At 43.2% G+C, this 11,366-nt stretch overlaps 1 protein-coding gene across 1 annotated transcript; it reads right to left on the reverse strand.

The window, feature by feature from the left end:
* Positions 1 to 1,620: 1,620 nt before the first annotated feature.
* On the reverse strand, positions 1,621 to 9,902 carry nags (N-acetylglutamate synthase). Its single transcript, XM_002935546.5, has 7 exons — positions 9,429 to 9,902; positions 8,820 to 9,082; positions 7,622 to 7,835; positions 6,971 to 7,151; positions 6,465 to 6,636; positions 6,003 to 6,185; positions 1,621 to 3,618 (listed from the first exon to the last, which is right to left on the reverse strand). Exons 1-7 carry the CDS (start codon positions 9,744 to 9,746, stop codon positions 3,474 to 3,476), a joined length of 1,476 nt encoding a protein of 491 aa, XP_002935592.1. The 5' UTR covers positions 9,747 to 9,902; the 3' UTR covers positions 1,621 to 3,473.
* Positions 9,903 to 11,366: the final 1,464 nt, after the last annotated feature.

Raw genomic sequence — 11,366 nt, forward strand, 5'->3', positions numbered from 1 at the left:
GTCCTCACCTACGCCAGGCTGTTGCCCTAAGAACAGGTAACTGTCAGTAAGTCAAGGAATCACAAGGGAGTTGCAAAATAAAGGAGCTATCCTGAAGCAATGGAATCTTCCATAGATGATGAAGAGTTTTGTATGCTTATGTCCTACATTGTTGTCACATCCTGATGCCCTTTATACATTAGCGCTGTGAGTGTCTTTACCAATGAAGCTCTGCCCAAACTCTTCCCACACTGAGCTTCCTTCCTGGGGCCAAAATATTGGGCTTTCCCACAATTCTTATACCTGGCCATGAGCTTGATGGAATATGAATTGTCACACCTCTCCTACATACAATTTGCTTGCAGTACACTTTTGAGGGCCTCATATATTTCATTGTTTCCTTGTTTTTTTGTTACATGTACATGGGAAAACATGTTTTTTTTCCCAAAACACATCAGTTAACAGAGCTTCTCCAGCAGAATCCTGCAGATTTTTTTTATGTTTAATTTTAACATTTCACATGGGGCTAGCCATATTCTTCATTTTCAATGGTGCTACAGCCATGTGACCTGTGCTCTGAAAAACTTATATAAGAATAGCACTCAAGAGTAAGAAATCCAAGTCCGGCTTGGGACTCCTCCAGTTACATGGGAGTAGGAGAAACAATAGGTTACATGAAAGTGGTTCTAATGTGTAGCCTGACTCCTTCTGCCTACACACCAATATTACAATTTAATACATTTGTTGGTTCAAGGATAACATTTTAAATTGTAGAGTAAATTATTTGCTATATAAACAGTGTAATTTAGAAATAAAAAGTACACCATAAAAATGATGACAAAATCGCTTGGCTGCTAACTATTGTGCCATGCTAGCCACATTAAGCTCAGGTCAGCTACAATCTGCAAGCAACTGTGAGAACGCTGGCATGGGCACCCAGTGACTGCTCCTTTTGTCCGTGTGGAAACCCGGACCAGGGCCGGATTTGTTTTCGGCGCGCCCCTAGGCCACCCCGTTGAACGGCCCGCGCCCCCCCAATGCGCATGCGCGAATGAGCGACCAACCGCTCGTCTCCCTACCCCGCCCCCCCTGCACGCCCGCGAGTGCGCATGCGCATACATTTAAAGCCCCATACGGAGCAGTGGGGAGAAGTTCCCACTGCTCCGTATTGAGAAAAACTTTAAAAATTGCATTGCGGCGGGGCGGCGGTATGCTGCCCCTACATTTCTGCCGCCCTAGGCCCGGGCCTTTGGGGCCTCTCCACAAATCCGGGCCTGGTCATGACCCAGAGGCTGCCTGCACCTGAAAGGGAGCTCGCACCAGGGGTTCCCAAGGGTGAGGCTGGGGGGAAACAATAAGCCTAACACTGATACCACCTTATTAAAATATATTCTCATGCATTCAATTAGGGGGTGATTAATCAATGTTTGAATACAAATTTTTCCACAATTCATAATTAAGCTAAAACACCCAATATTCGAATTATGGTTCAAAAACTCAAATGTTCAATATTTATTATGTGCAAAAAACTAGATTCTAAAACTTTGGCATCTAAAAGCTTGCAAGTTCATGTAGAAATCAATGGGAGTTGGGGATAGACGATGGGCATAGGCGCCATTGGATCAAGGACCACACCAATGAGCTGATGCGGTCCCTGATCCGACGGAAAATCAAATCTGCCCAATTGAGATCTGGACAATTTTTTTTTCGGTTAGGCAGGCCCGTACAGGGGCATATAAGCTGCCAAATCCATCTAAAAGACTTGAATAGGCAGCTGAAATCATCCCATGTAAGGCCACCTTAAGCCATCACCACCCATGTTGTAGCCATTGCTAAACTTGCTGGGGGAAAGCTGAGCAACGTCGGACTGGAGCGTTGGGGCCCACCGGTGCTGCAACCTACAGGGCCCTCTTCCTGACATATACCCCCACCCCCCTCCACACAGCATCCCTTTTACCTCCTTAAGTTTGGAGCCTTGATTAGGGGACAGAGGGAAGCCCAGGCAGGGAAGCAGGCTCTGGGGAGAGAGGGTGGCCAAGGCAGGGGAGCGGGGGCAACTTGGGCAAGGGAGTATGCTCAAAGCCACAAACGAAAGGATGTAAAAACGTCTTGGAGATATCAAGAGAAGGACCCTGGAGGTCGCAGCCCAAGCAGGGGAGCAGGCTCAGGGGAGATGGGGTGTCCCAGGCAGGGGAGCAAGCTTGGGTTGGTGGGGCCCACGGGGTTTTTCCCAGTCGAACCCTGAAGCTAAGGGCATGATTAGGAAGGACTGGTGTGAAGTAGGAAAACTATTGCTTAAATTCCTATTTGGCAATGTTGGCAGGTATGATATATACACAGTTTATATTCTGGTTTTTAGATTTTTTATTAATGTATAAAGTAAAACCACAGTTTTGTATATTTTAATGTAACAGTTTTAAATAAAATTAACTTTAAATACAACAAATATTCTAAATATCTTAATTTACATTAATTCAAGTTATAGTGGAAAAAAAGGGAGCAGATGGCCTGAAGATGGTATGATGAAAGATAGTGGTAGAAGGCCAAGCGCATAGAGGGTCCATTGTGTTCTTTACTGATGCCATCTTCAAACTGCAAAACATTATCTTCCTCATGGTTTTGGGGAGTCGTAAAAAGATAGGGCCCAAGAATGTCTACTTACACAGTCAATGACTCGTGAAGCAATAAAAGTGCAGAAAGTCCCTTCAGCCAATATGGAGGCAATGGAGAGTTCATCTGCTCCCAGGATTCCAATGCTCTCTTTCTCAGTGTGCTCTTAGATGTCCTGCTGCATCCTGGCTGCTTCAATATTCTACAACTTAACTGTTTGGTGTGTAGGACAATTAATTATGTTTAGTGCTGTGTAGTATTCTTAAGATATCTCAAGAGTTTATAGTCTAATTGTAATGCCTGAGGCTCAGTAAGATAAAGTGACTTATCCAAAGGAGAAGGTCCACTGCTACCACTGCTTACCAGAGAAGATCTTGGGTTTATATGCACGGTCCAAGCTCTAGGTATTACGGAGACAATTTTTTGAGTTTGTTGTCCAGTGGCATTAGGAGTCAAAGCAAGAGTCTCTATTAGGAACCAAATGCAGGACTCTCTGATCTAAAGTGCTAGTGAACTACTACTACTATGTGGCCTACTAAATCTGCCTGGGAAACTCTCAAATACTCAAATAGTGCTGTGAGCATTGGTTTGTATAATAATTGCATTATATGAGATTGGATATAACGGCTGTGCTTGCTGGCACTGGAAAAAAATCCTTATTCGACAGTATCCATAAAATATCATAGTCAGTAAGGTCTACTATAAGCTATTATTTTTAGCGGCAGGATTTCCTTCCTTCTTAGACAGCTCAAAGCTGATTGCTCCCATCAGAGCCAAGTTATGTTTCACTCATTCACTTGGAACAGTAGAAATTTGTGAAGGCCAACGAGGGATGAGGAAGCCGGGGAACAGAATTTGTGAATCCAGCACCTGGCAGCTTGTGTTCATGAAACCTGAGGCTTGCAGAAGGAATCAGGAATACACTTAGCATGGTTTACAAGTTCATAAGAGTCCCTGATGTCTGAGAGTCCCTTCCAAAAGAATATCCACTGCTTGTCTGTAAAGCTTCCATCGCTGTTCTTAAAGTACCTGCAGTAGAAGAAAAAAATGTGGTTTATTATAAAATAAATCTGCAGAGATATCTATGTGTTAACAGGAAATGAAGTGAAGTCTGATGAACACGCACTCAGGTACCCTGCACACCAGGGTAGCACAGTCACCGGTCTTGACCTGGCAGAGCAGGTGATTAAGGGCCAAACAAAAATCTTAAAAGTAAGGGTTACTATGGCTTATTGCTACAATGGCCTCAAAACGCACTTATTTAGTAAATGTGCTGTCTAGATTCAAAAGTAGGCACCTAGTGGCCATTGACTAAGCTGGAGCATATGGTGTAATGAAATGGAGGAGAGAATAGGGGAAAGGCATGTTGAAATGTTTAGTATTTTTTAACATGAATTCCATCATATGTGACTGCAGTTATCTGTGGTTTTATGTCCAGTCCAGCTGTTTGCCAGTTTTCCCTTCAGGCCATTGACCTGGTAATTGGGAGGTGGGATTGCTGGAACTGCTTTCTGCCTTGGCACCAGTACATAGTGCAGAATCACAAGTTCTGTAATATGCCGAGTATTGCCACACGAGTACACTGAACAGGTCACATCCCACGTCATCATGTCTCATTCTCTGATACAGTGAGACATCTCCAAGAACAATATTAAAGAGACTGTAACAATATCCAGTCTGCCTTGTTGGGTTCCTGGAAAGGCATGATGCAAGAGGAAACCTACGCCATAGCTTGAGTGGCTTATTTTACTTACTCTTAATTTGAAGGTCAAAATCTCAGTTTATGACATAGACATAGGGCATGCAAACATAGGACACAGAAAACTCATGTACACTGGTTTAAAGGTCAATTCTGTATTTTAGTTATTTTTCTTTTATTTGTACCTAGTGGAAAGATATGTGTTTATATATGTTATATAAATATGTATTTCACCTGTTCCTTGTAGTTTCTATGAAGTCACATCACAATTGTAGCTTAATATATAAGCTGCCATTGTTTCAGGCCTGCTGGTCACTGTCTTTCTGTCACCTCTCATAGCCCTGCTATTGTGTTATAATCCATTTACAATAAAAAAAAGGGCCCAACAACCCAAGAGTTGCCTATGGTGTCACTAGTTGTGGCCAGACAAATAGAACTCTGCATAGCAGGGACAACTCCCAAAAATAGGGATTCCACCATTCTAAAGCTGGCCATACACGCACCGATAACATCGTACGAAACCTCGTTTCGTACGATATTCGGTGCGTGTATGGCAAGTCGCCGAGTCGACCGATATCGCAGGAAGCTGCTGATATCGGTCGACTCGCCGATCGGGCCAGTTAAAAGATTTTGATCGGGCGCCATAGAAGGCGGAAGGAGGTAGAAATCCTATTGTTTCTACCTCCTTATCTGCCTGTTTCAGCCCTGAAGGTTAGTGGCGGATCGATGGTCGCGCGAAAGATCGTCAGATCACCACGTGTGTGGCCACCTTAAGCACAATGTTATCGGAAAACCTGAGGGTGTAATGGCCTTTGAAACTTGACCCAACATGTACACCTTTGGAGTTTAGCAGCACCCCGCATAAACACTGCCTTACTTCATAGTTAGCCAAACCTCAAAGCTAAAATATACAACCTTATACATGCAGCCTTGCTTTGCCTTGCTGGCTACCTTAAAGGAACAGTAACACTAAAAAATAAAAATGTTTTAAAATAATTAAAATATAATGTACTGTTGCCCTGCACTGGTAAAAGTTGTGTGTTTGCTTCAGAAAGTCTACTATAGTTTATATAAATAAGCTGCTGTGTAGCCATGGGGCAGTCATTTAAATTGAAAAAAATAGAAAAGGCACAGGTTACATAAGATAACAGATAACTGTGTAGAATACAATGGGAATCTATGCTACTTATCGGTTATCTGCTTAGTAGCCTGTGCCTTTCCTCCTTTTTTCAATTTAAATGGCTGTCTCTAACTATAGTAGTGTTTATGAAGAAAACAAACAATTTTTACCAGTGCAGAGCAATAGTATATAATATATTAATTGTTTTTATACACTTTCATTTTTTGGTGTTACTGTTCTTTCAAAGGCAAGATGGAACTGCCCTAGTTGGATCAACAATCTTTCAAATCTAATAAAAAGGTCCATGAAACTTGCCTTGGCTTTCATATGGCACCCTTCCCAGTATCAAAAATCCCGTCACTGATACATTGGCATGTAATGAGAAATTTTGATAATACTCTCAAACATGAGACCCGAGCAAAGGTGCAGGTATGTGACAAACCTGATGAATGTTTTTGCCTGCACCTTGACTAAAAGAATTGGGTTAGCCTCCTGATGGATCAACTTACGTTCTTTCTGCTGTTACCCTCTAAGTTACCAACAGGGCTACCCTCAATACATATGGAGTTGACGTGGCAACACGCCCACACTTACCAAGAATTTACTGGGTTGGTGACCCTTGATCTCCAGAAAATGGTTTGCAAGTCTTGTTTCACGCACTCCCATAGCATTTGTCCAGAGCCTTGCCCCTGTTGGCCAGAGCTCACCACGAACTTATCCAGATATGGTGTTCCTCCTAATACTGGTTCTTTGGTAATGATGGCGGCTGCGTTGTACCTAGAGGAATGTTTGTACTAAGTCACTTGTTACATTGATAGGGCCTTCCCTTCTCAGCTTACTAAAATGTTGCTACACAAGATAAAGATAGGCTTAACTATGATTTAATTACTGGAGAACATGTTAGTACAAATGTATAAATATATATGCCCCTGAATCTGTTGTAGGCCCCAGTCAGGCCCAGGCTGGCAACCTGTGGGTTCTGGCCAATGCTAGAGGGGCTGCTGTAGGATGCCATAGGCAGCCACTATATAGTCCAGACCTGCCCCCAGTGCTCACCCTTCAGACAGGTAGACCGAGTGCAGCCTGGAGGACATGCTCTTTATATAGTCTTCTTTCAAAGGTTTCTGGAAGGATCTGTTTACCAGTGAGACCAGCTTCTCAATATTAATGTCGTCCAGGGATTCGTATCTTAGCAATCTTTCTGCGTTTTTGAACAGTGTTCCGGATCCTAACAAATGAAAACAAGTATAAAGGGAGTCATTAACCTAATTTTGTGTGTGTGTTTCCTATCTTACAATCAAGCAGAGAAAATACTTATAGTGGGCTTCATTTAAAGGACCAGTGGTATCGACCATGCAGCTGCAGTTGGGGGGTCAAATAGTGATCTGACTGCCCATCAGCTTGCAGCATGGTGACCTGGCATTCTATTTGGAAACTATGAGCTTAGCTAGGCTCTAGGCCGTTGCCACCTGACCAGTAAGGGCTCTGGCACCATGTAAGATGATGGTTGACGCCAGTGAAACACAAGAGATTGCCTACCTTCTTTGCCCACAGTCTCTTACCTTTGTTACTAAAAAGCTCACAGAGCAGAGTGCGTGCCGAAGTGATGACAGCGGACGAGCTATGTGGCAGGCGATTTAGCAGGTCCACAATGACAGTCACTTGTTGCCTCTGCCTTTCACTCATCCACATTGCATTCCTCATCAGTTCCAAGTCTGAGGGCAAGTTCACAAGACCAACAACCTGTGGATAAAAGCAAGGTCAGGCCTAGGCACCGGACTTTCTGACCACCCCTTGGTGATGTGCTAAATTTGTCAGATCAGTTGTGCCATAAACAGTGTTGGACTAGCCCACAGGGATACCAGGAAAACTCCCGGTGGGCCCAGGTGTCAGCGGGCCCTCCTGCTTCTAGCCATTTGGCCTTATTTCTAGTCATTCCCTATTTCTCTATGGGAACAAAACAACTAAATATACAGAAAAATAGAACAGATTATAGTATATAAAGATAAAAAACTAGGAAATATAGAGACTGAGTAAGAAGTGGGTGAAAAATTGTTTGGAGAGTGGGCCCATGTTTTAGGTTTTCTGGTGGGCCCCTGGGGTCCCAGTCCGACACTGGTCATAAATTCTCCAGATGTAAGAAAGATGCTGGTTGAGGTTACAGCAGACTCTGCTTTAAAGGATGAGATCAGACAGAAAATCACTTTCCTTACCTTTTCACTCAGGTCCTTTAATCCCCCCACTGTGTTTAAGAAGATGATCTTGAGTGGCTGCAAAGCACGAGAGATACTGGCAGTGACGTCTAAAGAATCTAAAAGGATGGAGCGGCCAGACGGAGTTTCCCCAATGGGGCATATGATGGGGATATTACCGGAGTTCAGGCACCAGGTGAGCAATTCTGTATCAACCGACAGCACGGACCCATAACTGGGGACAGAGGAAATATTCTGTATCAGTCCATTACATGACTCACTAAAAAATGAATGTGCTTTGTGCAAAAGCTTAAAGGGGAACTCCACCCAAACACAACTTAAGCATTTTGAAAAGTAAACATAGTTTTAAGCAACTTTGCAAAATACATTGATACACAGCCTTTTCATGATTTGTAATGTAATAATATGATATGGAACAGTTACCCAAGCCTGGCCCCCTGTTCCCCTGCTGATCTGGCTGGTTACTTTGACTCAAATAAAATGTATAGGTGGCCATACACAGGCAGATTTCAGCTGCCGATTCTGGTCCTTCAGACCCCAAAAGGCCTACCCAACCAATATCTATCTTAAAATTGGGCAGATCCCGATCAGGCAGGTTTGATCTGTCGTTCGATCAGGGACTGTAATGGCTCATCGGCTAACGCCAAACGGCAAATCTTCCTGTGTATGGCCACCTTAACAGTATTCAATTGTCCTCGGCCTGCCTTCAGCCTGCATCCTCTAAATCCCACAATTCCCTGCATATGTGATGTGAATAAGGAAAGGTGCTGGTGAGTTCTTCTTTGTCAATAAGGAAAGAAACATCACAGTGCAATGCATTTTTCATTATGTAGTTTCTACATGCTGTTGATAAGCTATGAAGTTGTTCAGTGTTTTGGTCCCTCCTCCCCTGCCTGGATTTCAAATGATGCAGAAAGAGAAGAAGAAGAACTTTTTGCAGCTATGGCTTTCTCTGTTGTGTGGGGCTTTTTAACAAATTTTTGTTTGGAAGCCAGAGCTCCCTTTTAAATTCCATTAACAATGGTACTGGCCCCTACACACACTCATTACAACCTGTGTATAGTGCCCCTATTGTGCCCCGGGATCTGCCTACACTCTGCATCTGGAAATCTGCTACTAGGTACCAGATTTCCAGATAAACATACAGGCAAGTAGTATGAAGATAGACAAAAACAGTGTGCCAAATGGAAGGCCTTACCTGCCCTCTTGTTCTCGGGCTGTAAGCACAGATCCTCCATTGAACAAGGGAAGTGCAATGCCTGAGCTGGCATGCATGGTGTTTACCAGCGTCTGGCAGTTTTGCACCAACAAGGACTTGACATCTTGAGAAGAGGGACGAATACAGTAGGTGCTGGGCTGTCCCAGTACCACCAGTGGCTTCATGTCCATCCGCTGGAGGAAAGAGAGTGCAAAGGCAACACTGGCCAATGACCTTTTGCAGGTGAACACATTTTCATCCACCTAGGAGAGAGAACACAGGTCCAGGTGAGAGACTGAATATTTATTAAGGGGGTAGTTCACCATAAAATTATTTGGCAACATTTCTATTCAAGTTAATAGAAAATGACTGCCAGTGGAGATGGACATTTTCTAATGCAGTTCCACCTGGCCACAAACACTTGTGTTCTATGGTCATTAGTCTACCAGTGCATTTCTGTACTTACTAGACAACACTTCCTAACTGTAGTTTTTATTAAATAGATATAAAACTCCTTCCTTCCTTTATTTAAGTCTCAACATGGGGCTTAGCAAAGATATATATATATATTTGCATTTTGTTCATGTTTTAGCTCTTTGGTTGACTTACCTCAATTACAGCAAAAGCCTTTTCGTAGTTGGAATGCAGCTCCTGGAACTGAGCCAACCAATGGCGTGCCTCGCTGGGTTTCCCACCACACTCTTTCAGGAAGAGTCGGATGTCCCTTTGCACTAGGGATCGGTCGACCATTGATACACTACTGGGCTCGTGGAAGGTATCAACTTGATTGGGCTCAGGGTCTGGCTCTTCATAGGCAGGACGAGCTCTAATTCTTGCCTGCTGATGTAGAGCTGATCTACCTGCTATTCTACTGATGAAGCGTCGGGCACAGGGCGAAAGGGTAGAAAAGCCCTTCACTATTGCCATGGATAGCTTCTGAAGCTTCTATCTGTCTCGGTCTAAATTGGCTGTCTCTGTGTGATCTCAGATTTATCCTGTGCTCAGGACTCTTTTGCTTCTTTCTCTCCAGTTCTGACTTTTTATTGCTGCTTTGGCAGCTGAAGGCCATTTCTGACATCACAGGGGGTGTGACTTGGCTGCTGGATAGAGATATTGCTAATCAAAGGATATAGAGCTTCAGAGCATGCAAAGAGACAATAACAAGAGAAAGAGTACGGTCTTGAGTAGGGAAGTTTAATTGGAGCAGATAAGGGGTCCCACATCCCTTATTTAAGAGTGGTCTAGAACTGTAAGATAACTGACAATCTAGTGGAAGGAGAAGCTGCAGATGTGGAACCCTTCAAGGTGATGATAGCAGGGACCTCAGAATCTGCTTGTTTCTGCTTCAGGATGAATATTAGCATTGGGAGAAAGAGTTGATTATTCTTTTCTTCTTTTCTGGTTGAATGTCTTGTATTTGTAGAGATGTGTGTGTGTGTGTGTGTGTGTGCAGAGAGATGATACAATAGAATGAGTATTGCATCATTTGTCATGACAGATTGGGCAATCAAATCATCTGATGTAAGGAGATTGCTAAACAAATGTTCAGCTGATACAATTCCATGTTCTGATTATGCAATGTGTTCTGCAGGGGCTGCTTGCTGTGCATTGAGGTTTGAGACATTTGCTAATGTAGATCAAACATTCTTTTATTCTGTGCGAATCGACCCAAAACATGGTTCAACCTCATCTGCAAACGCAGGTGATACACCAAAACAGTTGGTTGGTCTGGAGCCCCAGAAGTTCACATTTGTGTGGAGCAATGTGGCTAATGATGCTTATTAGATCAGTACCATTTATGAGTGGTCACTTATGTTCATGTGGGTCAGTCAGTTGGGTATATAGTAGTAGTTTAGGCCATTTGTAGCCAGCCTCAGTACTCCTTGGTGTCCAATGGCTTATTTATTTATGATTTTCAGAAATAACTCCAAAGAATAATAAGCCATTGGGCACCAAGAAGGCTGGGCGCAAATGGCCTGAACGTCTACTGTATACCCAAGTGACTGACCCACATGAAGATAAGTAACCACTCATAAATGGCACTGATCTGATATTAGCCATGTTGTTCCACACAAATGTGAACTTCTGGGGCTCCAGACCAAATAACTGTTTTGGTGGATCATCTGCATTTGCAAAATAGGTTGAACTATGTTTGGGGTCGATGTGCATAGAATAATTTGAGATTTATTAACATCTCAGCGCTTGCAGGATATAGTCTCCTGGGTTGGTAGATCATGTACCAATTATTCATTAGTATAATGTAATAGCAATTTTGCCCCAGTGGGCTTATTTATAAAAGGGATGAAAAGCACTATTTTCTCCGGCTTAACTGTGCCTACCCCAATTTTTGAAACACATTCTGGAGGCATAAACATATGTGTCTGGTAGTGAATGCCATCCATTTGGGTGCAAATTATGCCTGACATGTTATCGGTTATGCGCTGTACTGAAGGTACCAGATGTGTTGCCATATGGCAGAGTACTGGAGAGCAATTTTGCCTGGTGTAATAATGGGTGCAGTTCTAACCTGAGCTCTTGCAACCCTCA

Source organism: Xenopus tropicalis, chromosome 10, assembly GCF_000004195.4.
Source record: "Xenopus tropicalis strain Nigerian chromosome 10, UCB_Xtro_10.0, whole genome shotgun sequence".
Taxonomy (NCBI): Eukaryota; Metazoa; Chordata; class Amphibia; order Anura; family Pipidae; genus Xenopus; species Xenopus tropicalis.